The 25,957-nt window shown below is 47.3% G+C and overlaps 1 protein-coding gene across 3 annotated transcripts in view; it reads left to right on the top strand.

Annotated features, from left to right (window-relative positions):
• The window catches only part of LOC129331018 (WAP four-disulfide core domain protein 3-like), a 52,145-nt gene extending 29,863 nt beyond the window's left edge, over positions 1-22,282 (top strand). The window contains exons 5-7 of one of the 3 annotated variants that reach the window (XM_054981336.1): positions 9,990-10,127; positions 12,833-12,973; positions 22,219-22,282. In XM_054981336.1, the coding sequence (XP_054837311.1) occupies positions 9,990-10,127; positions 12,833-12,973; positions 22,219-22,229 (290 nt within the window). In that variant the 3' untranslated portion in view covers positions 22,230-22,282. Of the gene's footprint in view, positions 1-9,989; positions 10,128-12,832; positions 12,974-13,859; positions 14,055-22,218 lie in introns of those variants that run through there. The other 2 variants (XM_054981339.1, XM_054981337.1) reach the window with 2 other exon arrangements.
• Positions 22,283-25,957: the final 3,675 nt, after the last annotated feature.

Here is a 25,957-nt window from a genome sequence, read left to right as displayed (position 1 = left end):
GCCCAGTGCCAGCCCCTGCCTCACACACCCGGGTTGGGGGTGGCCCTCCAGCAGCTGCCTCAGGAAAGAGAGCCTTGCGAACCCTCTTCTTGTCACCAGAAGCCAGGCTGGCGAACGGCAGCAGCGCAGGGGGGGTCTCCTCCGCTCAGATGGGGGGGCTGCCACAGCAGTCCCCCTCTCCTTCCCCTCCTCCCATCTCGATTTCTCTCTGGCCTTTCCCCCGGGGCCCCTCTCTGCTTTCCTCTCTGCCATCCTTTCCCCTCACAGAAGCTACACTAACTACTCAGAAACAAAGGTAAAACAAAGGTGCACTTTGTTTTCAAGACCTATCTACCTGCTTCTAAATCTGTTCTTCTTGTGGCTCTGTAACTTGTCTTGGAGATGGTCAATGTAATGTCTTTTTAAACAACCCTATTTATGTTGGGGGACCTGAGCCTGCCAAACAGCTGAATTCCTCTGGAATTGAGCTGGCCCTAAACCCCAATAACAAGTGAAAGCCTTAGACACTTACAAGACTAGTATGCCCAGGCCGGCCTGGCTCCACCACGGGTGCCAGAGATGGGCAGTGGAACCCTAGTTATGGGGGCACTAACGGGAAGCCTATTAACAGCTATACCAATATGTGTATATATATATATATGTGAATAGAAATCAAATGTAACCTAACTACTGCTTGTCCTACTGATCCCTATTTACTGTTTTAAACAAGCTATGCTTGGTTCCCTATCAATTAAGTTGAGGGCAATTAGCCACTGAATGCCTACAAACTGGCCTACCTTCCTAAGACACTATTTTACAGGAAAAAAATTTCCGTGGTGTGTCTGTGTGGGGTGTGGATGCGGTGTTCTGAAAATGTGCCTCCCCCCTCCCAAGCTAGCAACAACCCACCCCTTTGCCCACCCAAATGTAAACCCACAGACTCACTTACCAGTCCTGCAGTCCAGCGATGTTCAGGCAGACAGGCATGCAGCTAGTCCTCCTCTCCACCTCGAGGCTGTTAAGAAAGGTGGGATGTTAACAGAGTCACAAACTGCACAACCCCTAAAAGTCAAGGCCCAGATCTGTTTTGGGCCTGGACAGGCTTAAAGCCACTGTGGAAAGCCAGGCCAGAGAGTTAAGTCAGGAGATGTGCAAGCAGTTGTCCCCCCACCCCAGTAAACAAGTTTCGTTCCACTGCTTGTCCAGAAAGATGAAACAGGGAGCAGTAATCCAAGCCATAAGAAAAGCAAGGCCGACCCTGCAGTGTAGAGACAGGCCTGGTTTCGGCCTAGCCAGGCCCACAGGGCCAAAGCCACTGTGCGGAGCCAGATTTAAAAGGCAGGGAACATTAAATCAAGCAAATAATCCTGTTTCTCAAGCTGAAATAGCAAGCCAAGCCATGGGAAAAACAAAGGCCCACCCTGCAGAGCAGACCTGTGGGCCAAAGGCAGCCCAGTGAAGAGCCAGGCCAGAGATTTAAAAGGCAGGGAACATTAAATCAAGCAGTGTTGAAACCCCCCCACCCCCCAAAATTATCCTCTTTCTCAACCTGAAAAAGTAACCCAAGCCAAGCCATAAGAAAACAAGACTAAACTGAAACATTTTTTAGCAGAGGCCAGGCCAGCAAATTGGCCCAGCATCAATTAATTTAAACAAAATCTGTGCCTTCCCTTCCCCCCATCATTCCACTAAAGGAAAAAAAAATCTTACCAGTCCTCCTCTCCTGATGAACGTCCAGCACAGTTGATCCTCCACAGGCAGAAGTCCAGACAGATGTCCACCAGGTGCAGTCCAGAAGTCCATGAAGGCAGGCAGCAAAGAAGCAGTCTCTCTCCTCTCTCAGAAGCAACAGAGGCTGACCCAGTCCTGCCACAATTTTAAATCCCCTGATGCAGCTTCTGCCAAAGATTTGAATCTATTGGCTGGAAGAAGGATGCAGCAGTGGGATTGGTCACTCCTAAGTCCCCCCTCCCTTGCCTTACCCCCCCAACACTCCTACTCTATCACTCCTTCCTGCTCCCCCTCCCCTACCTGGGAATTTTGGCAGGAATTTGCTTGCTTCCATTGCTTTTCAAATGCAAAGTGCAATGCTAGCATGCAATCAAGCACTTTGCATTTGCAAAGCAAAAGGATCCCCTCCTTCGCAAGAGGGGTGAGGGGTGAAAGAAGGTAGTGACTCACTCACTCCTTCTCCCCCCCTCCCCTCTTCAAAGAGCCTGCAGGAAGCTGTACCTTCCTGCAGGATTTTGCTAGACGCTTGCAACGCAAATGGCTAGCAAAAACAAAATGGCAATTCTCTCAGCTGTCTGATTACCGAAACGATTACCGAAACATACCAAAACGTTTCAGTAATCGCTGTTTCGGTATTACTGAAACATTTCGGTAATCAGAAAATGTTTCGGTAATACCGAAACAAACTGAAAAAAGTTTGTTTCGGTAATTTTTCGGTAATCAGATTAATGAATTGCACACCCCTAGTTGTGACTGGCTGAGAGGGCATTATTACATCTCAGTAGGCTTCCATGGGCACAAGGCTCCATAGCCATCTACTATGGAGTTAAAAAGAAACAATGAGAAATGCTATTAGCAATCTTTGCAATCTTCCAAGCATCCCTGGCCTGAAGGTGCCCTGGTCCAAGTAAGTCATCTGTAGAAAGTAATTCAATGTCCGTTTCTCCACCTAAGGTGGGCCAAAATAGGGAGCCCCACAGGGTCCTTCTCAGAAGGGTTGATCTTTCAGTTCTACCACTGCAAGAACGCAGAGAGATTTGCAGGCTGCTGTAAGTGGTGTGAAATCTATCAGGTTAGGAAATGAAGCAGGGATCCACAACCACACTTTTGGACCCTCCCATCCAATCTTATGCCCCACAGCATCTCTTGAGAAGGTGCTTGAGAGCCAAACCAAGCAAAGGGGTGGTGGCAGATTTGAAGCAAAGCACTTTCCTTCAGATATTTGCAGTATAAGCTTCACAAAGCCCACAAACACATTTACTTTTAGGGCTTTGACATTTGCACTCCCCCTGACTGCATAGTAATACAGTTCTGCACAAATGCAAACCTTTGTTAAGAATGACAAAAACTCAGAAATCACGAGTAAAACATGCAATAAAGTTCCATTAAAAAGTTGACTGCATTTCACAAACTTAACGAAGTATAGCTGGATGATATTTTCTAGGAGGCAGAGCCCTCTATTGACCTCTATTCTTGTTGTCTCCCTTCTTACCCCTGCAAAGGACAAGGAGCTTGTCCCTTGTAGAGCAACAAGCAGAGCGGGATGGTCCATGGAGCACTTTATGGAAGGAGGAGGAGAGGGGGAGAGGGCTTGACTTCCAAGGGGGGCGGTCAGAAAAGGGGGAAGGCCTGAGGTGGTGGGGAATCCTGGCCCTTCTGCCACTGGTGAGAGTGAAAGAGGGGTGGGTGCCTTGGCACACAGTGGCAACAGGCAGCCATTCATGTGGGGGCTCCACTCACATCCGCAGCTGCCTGCTGAGAGATGTGCAAACAATAACACTTTCTGACTCTCTCCAGATGCGGGAAAAACAAAAGTTAACCTAGAGAAGAGCAAGAGTCCAGCAGCACCTATAAGACTAACAATATCCTTTGTAGGATATGAGCTTTCATGAGTCACAGTTCACCTCTTCTGATACAGCTAGGATGTGAGTCCATCTGTCTTTATATCATGGAGAGTGGAGTGATTTCAGACACTGAATGATGATAGCAGACATGATTGGATAGGGTGGGCTATGCAGAGGGGTAGTGAGTGTGGAGAAATCAGCATTGGTAATGAGACAGAAAGCCTAGGTCTTGATTCAGTCCAGGTGGACGCATTGTCTTGAGTTTCATTATCAGTTGCAATTCAACAATTTCTATGCAGCCCTGGTCCAAAGCCTTTGAACCAAAACAAGGCCAACCCCTGGAACACACAACAAGAGAACAAGGAGGAACCACTCCCCAGGAGCACAATATTCACTTAAACCTTTTTTTCTTTTTTTTGTATACTGAACCTTATGTATTCATTAAACACTACAAGGATGTCCAAAGCCTGGCTGGTTCCCAATACAAACAAGAAGGTTCAGGCGTTTACTGGACAGCGTCACAAGCATTAGGCTGCAAATAGGTTTGTTGTGCTTGTCCTTCCAGATAATTGTTTTGTAAGCAGCCCCCTCCCTTATGCAAGGCATCATTTCATTGTTACTTCACCCGTCATGTTTGGGCTCTGGCTCCAACGCAAGCCCCTCCCCAAGGAAGCTTTATAGGCAGCAAGCTGAATGCTTGGCACTCAGACGTGGGTTCCAGCCACACCATGAGACCCAGGCTCGTTCTCCTCCTGGGGCTCCTTGCCCTTTGGACAGAGCTGTCCTGTGCATGTGGCAAAAAACCACCTTCTTCACTACTTGGTAAGGGAAACGGCCAGGAAGGGGCCCCATCGCAGCTCTTGGTCTGGGAGACACCACAACTGCTGGAAGATACTTCTTCTTATCTTATCTCTCTTATGCTGCCTCTTGAGCACATTCGCTTAAGAAACGTGGAGCCCAAGGGGTCTGGAAGAGGGGTCGGTCCCTTTGGGATGTTATACTGCTCATCTTAGTTTCTGGTTACTGGTATCTTAGTCTGAAATGGAAAAAAAAACTCTTTTTGTTTAAAGCAAGCTCGCAGACTCAGCATGGGCACCGTTGCCACTGAGGGTCAGGTCGTGGTGGAAGCAGGTGTGGCTGATGGGGAAGAGGGGGAGCAGCAGGAGTCCTCTTCCATGAGGACAACATGCTGGCACCATTCCAGCACAGCACCAGCAAGAACAGGGCGCTTTCCCACCCACCCACTGCTCTCAGGCGGCAGGGGGCTTGTCACAACTTTAAAGGGTTTGGTTGTAACGAGCTTTTGCTCGTGTCTGAAACTAAGCTTCTACTAGCCAAAAGAAAGATGTATCTTTTCTCTTGGAAAGCTTTCAGCAATTAGTTCTCAAACCTGCCAAACAGATAAGTTCTTTGAACTACCTGTTTATCAGTACATTTATTTATATAGGGTTCAATATTGCTTTGCAACTCTTCATCAAACACACAAACACCTGTCTAGAGTTTATTTCACTTTATTGAAAATACACCCTAGTTTTTTAATGAAGCAAGTAATCAAAATATAAATGGTTTTTAATATAAATCCTATAAAAACAGAACACAGAAAGGCAATAAGAAATAAGTTTGCTAACATTTCCTAATAAATTCCAAGTTTAACATAATCAAAGTTTCTATGAAATGCATAGGTAAAAAAATAAGTTCTTTTTTTTTTGAAATTTTTTTTTATTGGGTTAGGATCAATTATTTTCACATTACAGTCAATTCTCCTGTTTCCCAATTTCTAACCCCCTCCCTTTCCCCCCCTTTTTGTTGACTTCCAACAGTTTTCCAACCCTTTGTCCCTTTTCCCTTACTCCTTTTAAATTCTTCTATCTAACAAATATATATTTTCCCTTTATTCTAAGCAATAATTCTTTAACTATTTTTGGTACTCTGTACCCTATCTTTGGGTCCATTTTTCCATATTGAACAAAATTTGTCCCATTTTTCATGATTTCAAATATTTCTATAAATCATAAACCATATAAACCATACATTCATATAAGTCAACCAATTTAACTTATACTCTATGTGTTGCTCATTCTATATATCTTCTTCTTTCTGCTTTAGTTATATTTAATTACAATACTGTTTTTGTTCCCCTTCGATTATAAATCTATATAACTTTCATTGTAAATTATCTTTCAATTTGACTCATATGTATCTTCAAATAAACTTATTCAGTTTAGTACATTATACAATTTTTACCAAAACTGATATTGATTAGTCAGTCCTTATAATTAATCCTTATGATTTGTTATTTTCTATCAATATTCTATATATTATTCTGTATATAATAATCTAACAACATAACTGCTTAGAAATTCTCATTTGCCTCTCCGCCCCTCGGTAAAGTCACCCCCCTCTGCATTTTATTATGTTTCAATAGTTCTCAAACTGCCACAGTTCTCCTCCCACCTCCCATTTCTTCACCAAATATTGTTTCAGCTTCTCCCAGTCTGTGTTGAACTGTCCTGGGTCAAGGTTTCTCAATTTTCTTGTCATTTTGTCCATTTCTGCCATATACAGCAATTTGTAAATCCAGTCTTCAATAGTTGGCACTTCTTGTACTTTCCATTTTTGCGCATACAAAAGTCTAGCTGCTGCTGTCATGTAAAATAACAATGTCCTGTGTTGAGCTGGGATGCCCTCCATTCCCAAGTTCAGTAGCAGGAGTTCTGGGTTCTTATTAATTTGAAATTGTAATATCTCACTTATTACTCTTATTATTTCTCCCCAGTACTGCCTAGCTACCTCACACGTCCACCACATATGATACAGGGAACCCTCCTGTTTTTTTACATTTCCAGCATTTGTTAGAAGTGTTCAAATTCCCTAGCGCAATCTTCTTTGGTGTCATGTACCAACGATAAATCATTTTGTAAATGTTCTCTTTAATATTAATACACGTCGTCGTCTTCATTGTAGTCTTCCACAAGTATTCCCATGCCTCCATTGTTATTTCTTTGTTAAAGTTTATGGCCCACTTCACCATTTGTACTTTAACTATTTCATCTTCAGTATACCCTTTCAGCAGTACTTGGTATACCTTAGAAATTTCCTTCTTGTCCTCTTTTAAAAGTGTCTGCTCTAGTTCCGAATTCTCTGTTCTTATGCCTCCTTTTGCACAGTCCGAATTGTAGAGATCTCTGATCTGTCTGTACTGAAACCAATCATAGTTTGGTGATAACTCGTCCTGTGTCTTTATTTTAAGTTTAGAAGATTCTATTTGGGTTATCTCCTTATACGTTAAACACTGTTGTTCAGCATCGACAGCTCTCGGATCTATTACCTCATATGGAACCACCCACAGGGGGATTCCTTCTTGTAAATAGTCTCTGTACTTCTTCCAAGTTGCATATAAGCTTCTCCGTATATAATGATGCAAGAACATAGAATTCGCTTTTACTTTGTCATACCATAGGTATGCATGCCATCCAAATATTTTTTTATATCCCTCTAGTGCCAATAGTTTCTTATTCTTCAGCATCATCCAATCTTTCAGCCACACTAGGCAGATTGCATCGTGGTAAAGTCTTAGATTGGGCAGTTGCATTCCGCCTCTTTCTTTTGCATCTTGTAAAACTTTCATTTTCACTCGAGGCTTCTTGCCTGCCCATACAAAGTCTGATATTTTCCTCTGCCATTTTTCAAACTGCTTAAAGTCCCGAATAATTGGTATTGTCTGTAGCAAAAACATTACTCTTGGTAACACATTCATCTTAACTGCTGCAATCCTTCCCAACCATGACAAATTCAGTCTATTCCATTTAATCAAATCTCGCTCTGAGTCCATAATTTTTCATAGTTATTTTTGAATAGATCTATGTTCTTAGCAGTCAGTTCAATTCCCAAATATTTCACCTTACTTGTTACTTCACAGTCTGTTATTTCCATTAGCAATTGTTGTTTTTGCTTAGTCATATTTTTACATAATATCTTTGACTTCTTTTTGTTAATATAGAAACCTGCCAAGTCTCCAAACTCCTTAATCTTATCTATCACTTTTGGCATGTTCTCCATTGGGTCCTCTACAATTAACATTATATCGTCCGCAAATGCTCTGACCTTATAAGAAAAGTCCTTTATTTTTATTCCCCGAATTTCTTCATCTTTTCGTATTTGTATCATCAGGATCTCCAATACCAAAATGAATAACAGTGGAGACAACGGGCAACCTTGTCTTGTTCCTTTGCTTATAGTCAATTTCTTAGTAACCTCGTCATTCACCACAATTGCTGCATTCTGGTCTCTGTAGATTTCCTTAATTGCTCTTATGAATCTTTCTCCCATTTGTAGCTTTTCCATAGTGGCAAACATAAAGTCCCAGTTTAAATTGTCAAATGCTTTTTCCGCATCAACAAAGAAGAAACCAACCTCTTTATCACAACGCTTATCATAGTATTCAATAGCATTGATCACAGTCCTTAAATTGTCTCTGATTTGTCTATCTGGCAAAAAGCCTGCTTGTTCCTCCTCAATAACTTCCGAAAGCCACCCCTTCAGTCTCTCCGCCAGTATCTTCGCAAAGATTTTATAGTCATTGTTAAGTAACGATATAGGTCTGTAATTTTTCACATTGGTCAAATCTTGGCCCTCTTTGGGGATCAATGATATGTTAGCTTCGTTCCAGGTGTCTGGAATCCGTTGATCCTTTAAGACTCCATTGATCACCTCTTTTAGGAATGGTGCCAGTTCATTGGCCATTACCTTATAAAATTTAGCTGTAAGTCCGTCTGGCCCTGGCGCCTTTCCCAAGTTTGCTGACTGTATTGCCTTACTTATTTCCTCATCCGTTACTTCATTATTCAATCTATCTCTCCAAGCTTCCGAAATTACTGGGAGTTTCATTTTCTCCAAGTATGTCGCTATTGATTCTTTGTTCACCTCTTTCTTGTTATACAATTTAGCATAAAATTTATAAAAGGCTCTACGGTAAAAAAATAAGTTCTCACCTAAATTATCTCAAGAGATTTCTTCCATCAGAGCTCTGCCATTCTATCTGAGTTTGCAATGTTATAAGTCATCATATGCAAATATTTAAGGTCTATTCACATGATGGCACAAACAAACGATGATTGGTCTGATGCTTCAATGAATATTCATAGTTTCTATTGTATATCCTTCCAATTACGTTATACTCAGACTTACAAAACAAAACTATAAATCTCTGAGAAGTGTCAGGAAAAGTTAAGTTGAGAGATCACCATTGGCTGAAGTTCTGATAAAGGAACATTAATCTCGACAGAGTCCACTATTTTAATTAACTGTCAAAAGATTAAAGCACACCTGTTAGAATTACCTAACACATAGAAAAAAACCACAGAGACGGTTCATGTAAAGTCTGAAAATTCATCTAGAATACAAGTGCTTGGCCTAGTATTGCTCAGTATTGATTATTGCCATGTGCTTTTATCTATATTGGTGCAACATGGTAGTCTGAGGCATTGGGCCAAACCCTCAAGGGGTGAACAGGGCATAAAAGGAGCCTCACTCCTGTGGAATCAGGGGTCAAGGGCTGGATAGCATGGCTGAGACCTAACACCATGGGGCCAGCATTGGGCTGGGGTGTCAAGCATTGAACCGCACTGGGCCTTTCGATGCCAGAGAATCCACTGCCCAGATGCCTGGCCAATGCTCCAACCTGGCTGTAATGCAATAAAGTTGTGGCCATTCCAACCAAACAGAAGTGTCTGTGTGTTATTGCTGGGACCCAGCCGTACATAGCACATAGGTGGCAAACTATTATTTCCACAATTCCCCAAGATAGCATAGGATATTCCCAGTGCTGTCCCAGCTCACCAAGTGCTGGCTATAGAACAGATATTGTGCAATTAAAGAGAGCGCAGCTGTGTCCCTTGCCAAGGCTGAAGGATCTCAGAGGATTCTACTCAGGGCTTTTTTTCTGGGAAGAGAGGTGGTGTGACTCAGTGGGTTGTCAGCACAAGGGGAAACTCTTGGCAGAATGTAGTGCCCCTGGTACCACATGTGCATGCGCAAAGTGCGCGCACGTTCCCGGGACTGCACAATGACATCACTTTGGGTCAGCTGGAACAAGGGGGGAGTTTTTAAAAGTTTAAATCGCCCCTGGTGAAAATATTCACATGGCTGGTGGCCCTGTCCCCTGATCTTCAGACAGAGGGGAGTTTAGATCACCCTCCGCATCACACGGCGCAGAAGGCAATCTCAACTTCCCTCTGTCTAGCAATCTGGGGGCGGGGCCACCGGCCATGTGACCATTTTCAAGAGGTGACGGAACTCTGTTCCACCGCATTCCAGCTGAAAAAAAGCCCTGGTTCTACTCATGGTGTTGTGTGGGGAAATGGGCTGATATGGGGGGGGGGTGTTGGAGAGCAAAGCCTATCCTTGCCTGATGGCTCTATGGCTGTTCTGTTACAGAGAAGCCTGGCAGGTGCCCTACCCCAGAGGGCCCCGGCATCTGTCTGCATGGCTGTTCTTCAGACTATTCGTGCTGTGGAAGGCAGAAGTGCTGCAGCAATGGCTGTGGGCAGGTGTGCATGGATCCGATATTTCCAGGTAAGGGCGACCTTCTCCTCACTCTGGGATCTGAGATGGACCCTCCCATTGACAGGTTTCCAAATGCAATTTGCACAGAAGCGGCCATTTCCACCAGGGCTTTCCACCACGAGTGGACAGTCGAGAGAGAAAGCCTGTAGCTTGCTGGTGTGGTTTTGGGATGGTTCTTACTGTTCAGTCTGAGGGAACCACTCACGGGCCAGCCCCAACTACACTCCTTGCGGCCCAAAATACAGGCACCGGGGGCCATCAACTCCAAAGTTCTGCCCGTCTTACTTCACAGTAGGCTTTCAACAGGCAGAAGGATCTATAGCCACTTACGACATAGTTAAAAAGAAACAACGGGAGAAACACATTTATTTATGTCATTTATTGTTGGTCTTTCTCACTGAAACTCAAGGTGGATTACAGAGTGTGAGATTAGTACAGTCAGTATCAGGACAATGCCATAAACAGTGCCGTAGGGTAATTAAATGCAAGTTTACAAAGATATAACATTAGTAATGCATCTGACGAAGAGAGCTGTGGTTCTCAAAAGCTTATGCTACTATAAAGTTGATTAGTCTTAAAGGTGCTACTAGACTCTTTGCTATATAACATTAGCAAGAATCCAATATAGAGTTGAAGAAAATGCTGAAACAGAACACAAGCAATTCAAGGAGTGACATAGGAGAACATATTTAAACCCACAGATAGTACGTAAGGCAACAGAGTGGTGAAGTCTGTGGGTGAAGTCTATGGTTCCTACCTAACTTATTAGTGGAGCATCTGAGACCCCTCCCTACAACACAAAAGCCTTTTTGAATAATTCAGTTTTGCATCATTTGCAGAAAGCCAGGAGAGTGGGGGCTCCCCTGACCTCCTCAGGCAGGCCGTTCCACAGGTTAGGGGCCACCACAGAGAACAGCCCGTGTACGAGCCGCTGTTGATTTTGCCCATGTGCAGGGTGGCACCTGCAGTAGACCCTGTTCAGATAAGTGAAGCTGCCGCAGAGGAACATAGGGAGGGAGGTGACCCCGTATGTAAAGAAAATCAGATAAAGCAGGCTCAACATCTGCCAAACAGCCATGGCCAAAAGGTGCCCTTGATTCAAGTAAGTCATCTGTGGAAAGTAATTCAATGCCCATTTCTCCATCTAAGGTGGGCCAAAATAGGGAGCCCTGCACCCCCAAGTCCTTTCCAGAAGGGCCGATCTTTTAGTTCTACCGCTGCAAGATGGAAGAGCGATCTGCAGGTGGGGGGTGGGGAGATAAGTGTGAAATCTGCCAGGTTAGGAACTTAAGTACAGATCCTCAAACACACTTTTGGACCCTCCCATCCAATCTTATGCCCCACAGCATCTCCTGAGATGGTGCTTGAAAGCCAAACCAAGCAAAGGGGTGGTGGCAGATTTGCAACAAAGCACTTTCCTTCAGATATTTGCAGTACAAGCTTCACAAATGCTCTAAAGACTATATAGGGCTCGGAGGTTTGTACACTGTCTGACTGCATAGTAATATACTTCTGCCAAAACACAAACCCTTGTTAAGAATGACAAAAACTCAGAAATCATGAGTAAAACATGCAATAAAGTTCCCTTAAAAAGTTGACTGCATTTCACAGGCTTAACAAAGTGTAGCTGGATGATATTCTACACTGATCTCTGTTCCTTCAGCCCCCCTTCTCACCTCTGCCCACTGAAAACCTGAGTTCTTCCCACCTGCCCCCTTTGAGAAGGGATTCCATACCCCTTACATCCACTTCTGCAGCCCTGTCACCCCAGCATCCATTTGGGGCTCTGGGCCGTTCCCACACCACAGAGGTTTTCTGTAGTAATCTGCATCTGATGAAGAGAGCTGTGGTTCTCAAAAGCTTATGCTACAGTAAAGTTGGTTAGTCTTAAAGGTGCTACTGGACTCTTTTCTATTGTGGTAGTCTGGTTACTAATGTGATTTGGGGGGGGGGAACCACCCTTGCAATGGAAATTCCAGACCGCCCGGGGGGGTAATCCGTTTTCTCTCCATGTTTATCAATGATTTCCCTTTCATACTTGATTCACATTAAAGCTCCTGGAATGATCACAGGACCCTCATAATTCTCCACCCACTCTTTTTTTATAAAACAAATTATTTTGAAGAGCATGGGGCAATGCAAACAAATATCACGATACCTACATTTTTTAAATTAAAAAACCTTCTCATATTTGCAGACCCCCCTGTCCAAAAGGCCGGCAATTCTCTTCTGTTCCACTCATTGTTGCTGTGGGTCTGCTGAGGGATGTGTGTGGATTCCCGTTAAGAGGTCTCTATCATGCAGTGCCCCAGTGCCCTAAAACCTAGTGAAACTTTGGTTAGCTTTATCACACACACCACAGAGTGATACTTGACAAGCATCAAGGGTCAAATCCTGCCTACCTCGATGGTACCAATCTCTTGAGAACGGCGCCTTGTTCTGCTAAGATCCCCACACAAAATTGGCCCCTTCTAGAGAAACAGGGATTCGTTCATCAGTTACCTGCGCCCTTTTCTCTGCTCTGGTGGAAGGGGCAAAGGAGATGTTATTCATATAGAAGAACGGAGGAGATGTTACCCCTTAGACCTCCCCACCTGTGCCCGTTCAGGGAATTCTTCAGGCTCCCGGAATGCACGGAGCCTGTGCAGCGTCCAATCAGGTTGCCTCCCTTCCCAAAATGTGTCTTTGTGACAAGATGTTGCCTTGAGTTGCAGAGAGGCCCGGAAGATGCCCCCGAGCACCGCCAGGCACCATCACCGTATGCCTTGCAAAGTGCGACACAGACTGGGAGTGCCCCTCCCCCCAAAAGTGCTGCAGCTGGGGGTGCAAGAGAGACTGTTTCGACCCCGTCAAGAGTGAGTCGCCTCATTGCTATAGGGGGAGGGAGAGGAAAATAAAATATAATAATAACAGTATTTGATTTATACGCCACCCTTCAGGACAACTTAATGCCCGCTCAGAGCAGTATACAAAGTATGTTATTATTATCCCCACAACAATCGCCCTGTGAGGTGGGTGGGGCTGAGAGAGCTTTGAGAGAGCTGTGACTAGCCCAAGGTCACCCAGCTGGCTTCCAGCAGAGGAGTGGGGAATCCAACCTGCCTCTCCAGATTAGAGTCCTGCTGCTCTTAACCACTGCACCCAAAGGGGATAGAAGCAGTGCACAGCCCAACATGAACCTTGACAAACTGGAGCCCCCTCCATGGCCTCTGCTCTTCTTCTGATCACTCCCCTCTTCTCCACAGGCTCCACCCCCAAATCGCCAGCACTTTCCCTCCCTAGAGCAGGCAACCCTAAGTTGAAAGATGCCCTGCCTGGGGGAAATTGCTTCCTGATCCCATAGTAGCAACCGGCATTACCCTGAGCATGTAGGAAGGGGCCAGGAGAGGTGCTCCCATCAAGTTCTCCCTGTTGTTCCCTCCTTCCTGCATTTTAGAAAGCACTCGCAAGGTTTTTACCCTCCAGGAACTGTTTGAAATCCTTGCTGGCATCCCATCTTATATTATTCTGTCCCTCTTCCAGTTTTCTTTTTTAAAAATGGTTTAAACTGGATTCTATTAACTATGTTTAGTTTGTTGCCATAGACTAGGTTATGTGAAGTGTTTTGAATTTCAGCTGAGAAGCTGGTGAGAGGAGAGAGGCAAGAAATATCTAAGCCTAGAGGGTCGTCATCTCCAGCTGAGCTGATCTCACTGCCTGCACATGGCTCTTCCTGGATCTCTAACCGTCTTTTCCTTCTAGCAGGCTAACCTTGCCTGAACTCCAGAATCCTTGACAGCTGCCTGTGTAGAAGACCTGCTTCCTTTGAGAGCCGGTGCACCAGATCGGGCCCTGATCCTGCTTCCCCGTCCTGCAGTTTCTCCACCTGAGGAACCCCAAGAGAACCTCATTCTTGGCTTAACTCCAAAGGGCCATGCTGGAGGGGGATCGTGATTAAAGAGAACCCTGCAAGTTCCAAATGTGTGGTGGTCTTTTCAAAGAGTCCATGATGGCACCAGCTGCACAGTCTTGAGTCTCCCCAGGCCCTAGAGTAGCCATTGGCCATTCTCATGTGCAGTTATAAAGGAGAATCCATCAGAAAGGGAGGGGCCAGCCCTCCTCTCTTAAGTTTCCATGAGATGGGATTTTGAACTCTGCCACAGCCGGGTGCAGCTTGTGTGTTCTCCCCCATTCCTGTGCTCTCTTTTCCTACTCTGGAGTAGACCTTGGCCCTGGTGCAGAAGGAACTTCAGCTTCCATCCCACCCATGCACTGTTAAATCAAATAGAGACAGTTTGGGGAACAGCTTGCTCAGTCTGTTGTGGAAGGTCTTCTGGTTACGCAGTCTTCGGCAAAGGGCCAAATGTCCCCCAGGCTGTTTCTGTTGTGCATAGCCCTGCATGGCAGAGAGAAGCAGAAGCCTTCTGCTGCCTTCTGCATCCCTGCCTGTGAACTCTGCGATGTAGCAATCAGCCCCTGGCCTCTCTTCTTTGGTGACCAGGCAGAGCAGAGCTCTGTGCCTTTAGGAATAGTTAAGCGGACCACCAAACTTTGTTTTAGGGGACTTCCTGATCAAGGGACAGGGATCCAATGCAAAGTGGAAGAAGAGGGAGACAGGGACGTAACAGAACAATCAAAGAATGTTCATCAATATATCGTCAAAGGCTTTCATGGCCGGAGGAGAATATTGGTTGTTGTAGATTTTCCGGGCTGTCAATGTTGACAACATAGACAGTGTCAATGACAACATTAGCACTGAGAGATCTCTGTCTTTTGGTGCTACACCTCTGAAGAAGCCAGTCACAGCTGCTGGCAAAAAATCAGGAACTGCAATGCCAAGACCATGGCCATACAGCCCGGAAAATCCACAACAACCAAAGTTCACTAAGACAGACCAAAATACAAGAACAGGGTCAGAATAATATTCAAGAGGATTTCAGTGCTGAAATCCTATGGAGCACTCAGATACTCTGTACCCGGTGCCAAGGCTCATATCTTTATCACGGTGGACAGCACAGAGGGCTAAAAGGCAGAAAGAAAGAGAAGGACAGCAAGGAGAGGGGAGGGGAGATCAATTCCAACCCTTTTCCGTGTTGGGATGTTGTCTGGGGTGGCCTATGACGGTGCAGGACTGGATAACCAGAGTGGACCTCAGATGCACATCAGCCCAAAGGACGGGGGGTTCTGTGAGGGTCACTTGACAACGGTGCCAGTGGAGAAATCCAGGCTGCAGGATAGGCCGCAAAACCACTGTCCCCAGTAAGGCCCCTCCATATTGCCTATTCCAACCATCAACCAAGAATGATCTTCCCCAATCACTGCTACTGGAGACGGCAGGGATGGAGCCTGGGTTCCAGGACTTTCCAGGTGATCCTTCCCCAAACGCTTCACTGCATCACTCAAGTGAAAGAGTTAAAGTTGCTTATTTAAGAATAGAAAAACCAGTATCAAGTAACTCAGACAAAGGTACTGACTGGAATGCCTAAAGGTGGGGGAATACAGATAGATATGGGGTGAAGCCCCCCCCCCCAGTGGGAAAAGAGGTCATGGGGAATTTCGGCGGGCAACATCTGGCCAACCTGAGAACAAAGTGGAGGGGGAGACGGGAGCTTGGCTTCACCAAGGTCAGCTTGGCAGAAACAGCCTGGAAACATCTCTGCCGGAAAGATAAACAACTAACGGCAGTAGATTAGACCTTAGGTGCCTCTCTGCACCTACTCAGAGACACAGTAACCATCATCTAACAGACACATATACAGTCAGACACATGGCAGACATGCAGGGCTTATCTGACGCTGGGCCTTCTGCATGCTATGACTGCAGGCTGTGTAGTATAATAGTGAGCGTGCAAACTGAGGATCTGGGAGACCCACTCAGATCCACTCTACCATGCAGCTCTGGCTAGCCACTCCCCCTCACGGCCTCACTTCCCTTACTGGGCTGCTGAGAAAATAAGAGAAAGAACTATGAATGCTGCTAGGAGCTTCTGGGATAAAAGAGGGGATAAAATTGCATTAATAGCCATCATATATCACAATAATAATACCTTATCCCAGGTAGGATCATGAACACAGAAAGCTGCTTCCATCACTGCCCGACTGTCCTCCAGTGGCTGGCAGCTGCTCTCCGGGGTCTCAGGTGGGAGGTCTTTCCCATCACCTACTGCTTCCTCTCTGGGACTGAACCGGAGTCCTTTTGTAACCCAAATGGGGAACACACTTGTTGGGCCCTTGAGCTTTGGTTCTTCTCACTTGCATGTCGGGTCTTGCACAGGCCCCTTCTGGGAAAACTATATTTCACTTTCTGGTGAAAATACAAAGAATTTTGGCTCTCAGTGATGTTGGCTCTCAGTACTGACCAGTAAAAAAATAGGTGGTAGAACTGGGTTCTGTGGGTCTAGAGACCAGGTCTACTGCCCTAGCAATACTAGGTAGTAGATCTGGCCTCTAAGAGTACAGAGGCCAGGTCTACCTGAACAGCAGAGCCATGGCAAGCAGACCTGGCCTCTACGGGTCGAGAAGCCAGGTCTACAAGCCCAGCCAAGCAAGGGGAAGGTAGACCTGGTCTCTGAAGGAACAGGAAAGGCCAGGGGTGGGGGGGGGGGGAGGCAGGCGCCCTGGGAGGTGAAGAGGGGAGGGGAGGAGGAGGAGAAAACTGCTCAGGGTGCTCCTGCATCCATTGAATGGGTAGAAAGGTAGGGCGGGAGAAGAGGCAGGCAGGATGAAATCACTTCAGTCTCTGAGAAAAGAGACCTCTTACGCTGGCTGCGGCTTGTAGCCAAGGTAACTTGCTAGGAAAGTGAAAGTAAAGACCTTTTACCGATAACCCCCCTTTGCTGGGTACATTTCAGTTCAGCAGTTAGCACATTCTCAAACAACTAGTACAGTGTACATAATGATCAGAACACAACCCCCCAATACACATACCCGGCAGATAGGCAATCAGGCATATATGACATCAAGTTTCTGCTTTGTGTGTCACGAGATAACAACAACCACAGTGTGTTTCTATATCGCTGTTCTGGACAGATCAGTGCTCCACTCAGAGCAGTGAACAGAGTGTTATTATTATCCCCACAATACAGCTGGGGAGATGGGGCTGAGAGGAGTGGCTGACCCAAGGCCACCTGCAGAGTTCATGGCAGTGGTGGGAGTCGCACCAACAGAGTGCTGCCTTGGAGGACAGCAAAAATTGTGCAGGGAAGGAGAGTTTTCTCCTTTCTGCTGCCACACACGTACACAACACCTCCACATGGAACAGTTGAAATGGAGAAATGTCTCCCCTCTATGAATTTGCATGGGAAAAAAGCTTGAGAGAAAGGCAGGCGCTCTTCCTCCCCTGGTGGCAGTTTTCTGAGCCCATTTGCTCTCGCGCTTTTTTTAGTAGAAGCCAGTCCTGGAGCTGAGTGGTGGTGGGGAGAAAAAGCAGCCAACCACCCAGGGCGCTCCTGTGCCATCGGGTGGGTGGAAAGGGGGGGAGGAGGAAGAGGAGGCAGCCACACGGGGCAATAGTGCGCCACTGAGTGGGTGGAAAGGGGAGGGGGAGGAGGCAACTGCCTGGGATGCTTCTGTGCCCATCGGGTGGGTGCAAAGGGGGGAGGAGGAGGAGGCAACCATCCAGGGCACTCTTGCGCCCATTGGGCAGGTGGAAAGGCAGGGGAGAGAGGAGGCAGCCGCATGGGGCGCTCCTGCGCCATTGGGTGGGTGGAAAAGGGGGAAGAGGAGGAGGCAATCGTCTGGGGTACTCTTGTGCCATGGGCTGAGTGGAAAGGGGGGGAGAGGAGGAGGCAACCAGCCAGGGCACTCTTGCACCCATTGGGCAGGTGGAAAGGCGGAGGAGAGAGGAGGCAGCCACACGGGGTGCTCCTGCGCCTTTGGGTGGGTGGAAAGGGGGGGAAGAGGAGGACGCAACCACCCTGGATGGTCCTATGCCCATCGGGTGGGTGGAAAGGGGGGGAGGGGAGAGGTCAGGGTGCTTCTATGCCCATTAGGCCAGTGGCAAGGCGGGGGAGGGGGAGAGTTGGTGGCCAGCTCAACCCTAACCCTTCAGCAGCCATCTGGCTGGTGTAAAAACCAGGAGCGTAGGGAGGGGAGGAGGTGGGCACCTGGTGAGCTCCTGAGCCTGGCAGATGTGTTCTGCCCTCCTTAGGTTCTGATCTGCAGCAGCAGGCGGGAGCGACTCTCTGCTTATCCCTGCTAGGGGCGCACTATCGCGCCTGAGCGCTGGGATAACTGGTGAGTCGTCGGAAACCTGCTAACACAATTATGTTATAGGATCCTCTCATGCACTGAACTGTGACATGGGTCAGAACCTCCATGGATACTTTGAGCCGGTCTCCATCTCCAAAATGCTTTTCTTCCTTCAACTTCTGACCTCCAGTCACTGCCTGGTCTCCCACCTGAGCAGCTTGGCTGCATAGTCATCGTCTCCCTCCATTGGGCCCGTCCTGCACTCTTCCTCCTACCAGGATAAAACTCCTATATTGGCTTTTTCCCTTCTCATCCTCTTAGCCACCCCCTTCTAGAACTTAAGTATCCTAGGCAAAAGGCAATCATTTTTTGTGTGCATTGTGCTGGTATATTTTATGCTGCCTCTTGCTATTCTTGCTTCTTCATTTTCCAATAAAGATAAAATTGTACTTTTTTTTGGTCTTATTGTTAATCCCTTTTTTGCCCATTTATGAAGCTCTGCCCAAGTCGGGACCCCACATATTCCCCATATGTTGTCCTTGTCTTGCTTCCTCTTCAGCCCTCTGTTCTGTCCAGTGTAACACACATTTCATGAGCATGGGCAGGGGGCAGAGAGTATCTGAGCGCCCATAGCATTTCTACTCTGAAAGACACTTGCATATCAATTTGATTGTGTACTTGTATTTTGGCCTAACTTAGTAACACCCCCGCCCCCTCCCGGATTGTTTTGTTTCGTCCTTGTTTCCATTTTCTTTCTGCTTTTCTTTGGAGCCCTGTCTCTTGATAAAGAAGGTCCTTTAAAAAGACTTTTGTGGTCCACTTAACCATTCCTGAAGGCACAGAGCTCTGATCCGCCTGGTCACCAAAGACGAAAGTCGGAGGGCTGATTTCTACAAGGCAGAGCTCACAGGCAGCGGTGATGGATCACAGGTGCAGAAGGCTACTGCTGCACACTATGGTTTGGGGGCAAAGGTTGAAGTTCCTTCTGCTTCAGGCCTCGGTCTGATCCAGTCCAGGAACAGAGAGCAGAGGAATGGAGGGGAACACACAAGCTACACCTGGCAGAGTTCATGTTGCTCCCACCCTGAGAATCCCGTCTCACAGAAACCGACCCTGAAGCCTTACGAGAGGGGGCCTGGCGCCTCTCTTTCTGATGGATGCTCCTTGATGGCTGCTTGTGAGAAAGGCTAATCCAGGGCCTGGGGAGACTCAAGGCTGGTGCCATCTAAGCCAGTGACTACAATGACCATGACACTATTGGAAGTTGCAAGGTTCTCTTTAATTATTTATGACCCTTCAGAGTTAAGCGGACGATCAGCTTTTCTTGTGGTGCCAGGATGGGGAAGCAGGATCAGGGCCCAAGCTGGTGCATTCGTTTTTGAGGGGAGAAGTTCTTCTGCACGGGCTGCTGTCAAGGGTTCTGGAGTTCAGACGAGGTTAGTCTATCGGAAGGAAAAGGCAGAGATTCAGGAGGAGCCACATGCAGGCAGTATGATACCTCAACTGGACATACAACCCTCTGGGCTTAGATATTACCCTGCTCTCCCCTACCACCAATTTCTCAGCTGACCTGTTCACATACCTTATTCGATGGTAACTCATTCTATCTATCTATCTACATAACTGAGTAAGCGTGTTTCAGACAACTCACTTTATACCCTGGTGCACCACCAGAGGGCGCTTCTACACAAGAAAGCCCAGATAACTCACCATATCGCTCCAGAAAACATGCCTTGGTGGGAAGCCCAGGCAGGGAACAGAAGCGGAGCAGGTAGCAATGCCCTCCCCATGCCTTTACCCAGCTGGTATTAGGAACAGAGCAGGTGGCAATGCCCATCTCCAGCCTTAACACAAGCGGTAATAGGAGAAGAACACTTAGCAATGCCCACCCCCACATTAACCCAGCTGGTATTAGCTGCAGAGCAGGTGGCAATGCCTGCCCCCCTTCAGCAAGCTGGTATTAAAAGTGGAGTGGGTGGCAATGCCCACCACCACCTTAACCCAGCTGGTATTAGGAGCAAAGCAGGTGACAATGCCCACCCCTGTCTTAACCCAGCTGGTATTAGGAATGGAGCAGATGGCAATGCCCACCCCCACCTTAACTCAGCTGTTAAAAGCAGAGGAGGGGCAATGCCCACCTTCACCTTAACCCAGGTGTTATTAGAGGCAGAGCAGGTGGCAATGACCACCCCTGCTTCAACCAAACTGGTATTAGGAGTAGAGCAGGTGGCAATGCCCACCCCCACCTTAACCCAGTTGGTATTAGGAGCAGAGGAGGTGGCAATGCCCACCCCCACCTTAACCCAGGTTGCATTAGGAGCAGAGTAGGTGGCAATGCTGCCCCCCCTTCAGCCAGTTGGGATCAGGAGCAGAGTAGATGGTAATAGTCATATAGGAGCCTATACTTTAGAGCTGTGTAATCATTCTGCGAATTCATCAGTATCATACAAGTGCTACCATCCATTTACACAGTTACATATTTACACGTGCCTGTGAACACGGAACCCTGAAATAATCATATGCAGTAATCATTCTTCATATATTCATAACCATCTATCTATCCATAGGTAGCCATAGGCAGATAGTCATATAAGCTGCTAGGATAGTGAGCTAAACAAAATGGAGTCACAATGGGATATTTGCGCAATCACATGTTGCAATGGGATGTGGTTGGAATGGGTCAGAACAACCCAGAAGGTTTTTGCTGATGAGTGTAGAAATGAATTATCATAATTTGGGCAATAACAGTAAATATTGAAATGGGTTGAATTGATGTAACCGTTTTGCAGATTCTAGGAAATTTTGGAGATTTTCCTGCCAAAGGATGACATATAGGGATCTGATTGGTGGAGAGAGAGAGGCGGATGCACCCAAAAATTAATCTGAAAATGCGTAAGAACTAAGAAGGGGGGGGGAGTACCTATACTTTCCTCCGCTTCTCCTTTTGTTTACAGGTCCAGAAAGAAAGGTAAATCTCTCTCTCTCCATCAGTACAGACATCTTGCATTGGTAAGATATTTTACTATGCTTTTTCATGTTTTGCTACATCTTATTGGAGCTTATGGAATTCCTATGTCTCCCTATATTGTAGTCTGGCTTCTTAGAGCTTAGTACCATGACTTTTGAAGAAGCCTTTCCCTATGATTTGTGAAGAACTTGATCTGAACAAATTTTATAACTTTATGAATTGGTTGTTTGGTGTCTTTTGTTCTCTATTGGAGACGTCTTTCCAATCCAAACTAGAAAAGATCCCTCTTGCAAGCAAAGGGCTTAACCTGGCCATAAAAGGGTTGGTTAACAATGGTCAAAGCAGCAGAGGCAGGCATCAATTGGGCAAGGCATCTTTCCCTGAACAGTGTACATCACCACAAAGACACAGAGACAAGGAGGGCTGTGTTCATCTTTTCTGCCAAGAAATCTCCATGCCGCAGAGGGACTCCTGTAAACAGCACCGGTTTCCTGCAAAGAGATTTCAGCTGAAGCTGTCTGAAGCATCTTGGAGCAGCTTTGCATTGGACCACTGGCTGCTCCATCTGGCTTCCCTGCCAACATATATGTGATCTCCTGAGGGTCACTCTACACATTACTACTTTTACGAGTTCTCCATGAGGCCAACCTGTGCTCCATGCAGACACATGTCAGCTCCAGGATTGGCTTCTATATTAAAAAAAAAAGTGAGAGTGCAAATGGGTTCAGAAAGCTGCTGCTAGGGGAGGAAGAGCTCCTGCCTTCCCATGCAAAATCGTAGAGGGGAGACATTTCTCCATTTCAACTGTTCCATGTGGAGGTATTGCGTATGTCTGTGGCAACAGAAAGGAGAAAACTCTCCCTCCCTGTCCCTCCCAGAGACGGGAGGGCCTGAAGCTGCAGGGAGAAGCCCTCTCTCCTCAGAAAAAGCGCTCCTTTCTATGAACTCTCTATTAATGTTATAGGACTCCTGTGAAGAACAGAAGGCATCTCAACGCAGAGCACAGCTACAAGTTGCTGCAATTCAAGGGACTGACCACCACACAGAAGTCAGAAAGACTGAGACCTGGGTCTGCTTGAGCAAAAACAGGCCTGTTTTGTCACATGATTGTTGTTATATATGCTTTATTATTGTATTGTTCCAAATAAGATGGGTTTTTCCCTCAAGTTTATTCATTGTAATCTTTTATAAATGTAAGTGTCACAAGGTGGGATCACACTGTCATAGACATGAACTCTTCCAGTTCTCATATTAGAAAAATCTATTTATTTGATATTGCCCTTGAACAAAACAGGTTACACCTGCACAATTTTTGCTGTCCTCCAAGGCAGCACTCTGCTGGCGCGACTCCCACCACTGCCATGAACTCTGCAGGTGGCCTTGGGTCAGCCACTCATCTCAGCCCAGTTCCCCAGCTGTATTGTGAGCAGGGCTTTTTCCTAGGAAAAGAGGTGGTGGAACTCAGTGGTGGGACTCAGGATCGCACAATGACGTCACTTTGGGTCAGCTGGGACAAGGGGGGAGTTTTTTTAAAGTTTAAATTGCCCTAGGTGAAAATGGTCACATGGCCAGTGGCCCCGCCCTCCCTGATATCCAGACAGGGGAGAGTTTAGTTTAAACTCCCGTCTGTCTGGAGATCAGGGGGCGGGGCCACCGGCCATGTGACCATTTTCAAGAGGCGCCGGAACTCCGTTCCACCACGTTCCAGCTGAAAAAAAGCCCTGATTGTGGGGATAATAACAAAACTGTGTTCACCACTCTGAGTGTGTTACTAATCTGCCCAGAGGAGTGGTATATAAGCACACTGTTGTTGTTGTTGTTGTTGTTGTTGTTGTTGTTGTTGTTGTTGTTGTTGTTGTTGTTTCATGACACACAAAGCAGACACTTGATGTCATATATGCCTGATTGCCTATCTGCCATGTATGTGTATTGGGGGGGTTCTGTTCTGATAATTATGTACACTGTACTAGTTGGTTGTTGTGGGTTTTCTGGGCTGTATTGCCGTGATCTTGGCATTGTAGTTCCTGATGTTTCGCCAGCAGCTGTGGCTGGCATCTTCAGAGGTCTGAAGATGCCAGCCACAGCTGCTGGCGAAACGTCAGGAACTACAATGCCAAGACCACGGCAATACAGCCCGGAAAACCCACAACAACCATCATTCTCCGGCCGTGAAAGCCTTCGACAATACACTGTACTAGTTGTTTGAGAATGTGCTAACTGCTTATACTGAAATGTACCCAGCAAAGGGGGGTTATCTGTAAAAAGTATTTACTTTCACTTTCCTAGCAAGTGACCTTGGCTACAAGCCGCAGCCAGAGTAAGATGTCTCTTTTCTCAGCGACTGAAGTGATTTCATCCTACCTTATGTCTAGTCTAAACTAATCATGCTCCCCTGTAACTTTTTGGGGTTTCGTGCCAGAATGCCAACGGCCACCAAGGGCGGGAAGTTTCCCTATAACTAGCACTGCTTTTTTTGAATCGCGACTTCTGCCAATGGATTTGTACAGTGAACTTGGGCTGAATGGATCTCTAATAAAACCTCAACCAATGCATCCAAATGCTTGATGTGGGGGAACTGGAGATCTACCTGCCAAGGTCTGACACTGGAGGAGACCCTCCCTGACCCCAAAGTCTTCCCCATTTGGGGCTAAAAGAAAGGTGCTCTGAAGTACTTTGAGCAGAGGAAGAGGGCATCAGAGCTCAGAGAGTGAGAAGCCTGAGAAAAGGGAGGAGACAGCTGCCAGGCTTCATGGCGAGGCACCTCTGGTTGCTTGAGCTATCTCTGAACTCCTTATATTCCAGATCCAGCAGGGGCTGCCTACAAGATGCAGCTCCGCCTGGAGAAACAGCAGGAAACAGCAGTTGCAAAAGATCCATTACCCCTTGGCAACACAGGTTCTTGTCTAGATGGCTCTTTTAACGCAAAGAGATGCGAGCCAATACAAGTGCAGTTTGATTTTGACATGCCCTTCACCAGGGGCTTGTTTATTTCCCTAAAACAAGTTTCCTAACTTACCTGGACTGCAAAATCCTTAAACATAAAAGGCAAACTGTGTTGCCGACGACTCACCTCTTATCCCCGTGCAGGCGCAGTACGCGGGAATAAGAACTTAGTTGGAAGCAGTGAGGTTTGCCTTTCCACCGCCTCGGGGCTTCTGGAAGCCCAGGAAACCCCAGCAGCGCAGGCCAGACTGGTATACCAAAGCTGCCATGGGGAGTGGGAAGGGGTCATGGTGCGGGCATGCCAGGCTCAATCTGCCCACCATAAAGCCGCAATCAGGGAGGGGGCGTGGGGCATAGGGCAGTGGGCATGCCTGGCTCACCTTTGCTGCCTCCCCAAGGTTTGATGGGGGAAGGGGGAGCAGGGGCGGTGGGCATGCCTGGCTCGCCTGCATTCCCCCCTGCCTTGAATGGACCAGCCCAATTTCTGCCTGTTTGAGGCTGGATCAGGATGGTGCAGGGTGCAGGGACACTGCTGTGGTGGCGTGATGGGCCCTGGAGTGCTCCTGCGGTCTGCATGGGCCCAATTTCTGCCCCTTTGAGGCTAAAAGGGAGTGCAGGAACACTGCTGGGGCGGTGCCTGCCCACACAAGGCCCTGTTAGACCCCGTTGTATTGTTAAACACAACAGGCGTTTTTGATAGTCCTAAATAAAAGCTCAAAGCGAGGAGCCTGGCCACAGCTTATGCTCTTATCCAGAGCTGCACTCTGCCTGGTGGCTCACCCCTCCCATCCAGAGGAATCCCAGGGGCTCTGATTGGCTGGCCTGTCTCTTGGGTTTGCATCAGCACAGAGGCCCCAGTGTGGGCTCAGAGCTCAGAGACGGGCAGAACTTTGGGGTCAATTGCCCCAGATGCCTGTCCTTTGGGCCGCAAGAACGGCAGTTGGCACTGATATGTGAGTGGTTCCCTCAGACTGAACAGGAAGAACCATCACAAAAACCCACCAGCAAGCAAAAGGCGTTCTCTCTCTACTCCCCACTAGTGAAGGAAAGCCCTGGTGGAAACGGCTGTTTCTGTGCCAATTGCATTTGGAAACCTATTGATGGTGAGGGTCCATCTCAGACCCCAGAGCCAAAAGAAAGTCGCCCTCACCTGCGGATACTGGATCCATGCACACATGCCCACACCCATTGCTGCAGCACTTCTGTCTTCCTTGGCAATCATAATCCGAAGAACATTTCTCCACACACATACCAGGGCCCGTTGGGACGGGGCACTTGCCGGGCTTGCCTGTAACAGAACAGCCATTTAACCACAAGGCAAAGATAGGCTTTGCTCTCCACCAACGACCCCCGTATCGGCCCATCTCCCCACACTACACCATGAGTAGAATCCTCTAAGACCCTTTGGCTTTGGCAAGCGACATGTCTGTGCTGTCTTTAAGGGAAATTGGGGGGGGGAGTATTTAAAGCAAAAAGAGTTTTTTCCCCATTGCAGACCAAGATGCCCAGAACCAGGAACTAAGGCCAGCAGTGCACTTGTGGTGCATAGGGCTGCCAGACCCCTTGTGGGGGCGGGGCGGGTGATCCCCCGCCCCCACCTACCTGGCCAGTGAGGGGGCGCGCACCTTCAATGCGCGCCCCCCTGCAGCAGCCAGGATCAGGCCTGTTTTGGCCTGGATCGGGGCCCCTGTGGAGCGCGGGAGCATTCCTGCGCTCCGCAAGGGCCCACAACGGACCCAATCCACACCAAAACGGCCCGA

This window comes from Eublepharis macularius, chromosome 5 (genome assembly GCF_028583425.1).
Source record: "Eublepharis macularius isolate TG4126 chromosome 5, MPM_Emac_v1.0, whole genome shotgun sequence".
Classification (NCBI taxonomy): Eukaryota; Metazoa; Chordata; class Lepidosauria; order Squamata; family Eublepharidae; genus Eublepharis; species Eublepharis macularius.
The sequence above is the reverse complement of the archived record's forward strand: the minus strand, read 5'-3'. Positions and strand labels throughout refer to the sequence as shown.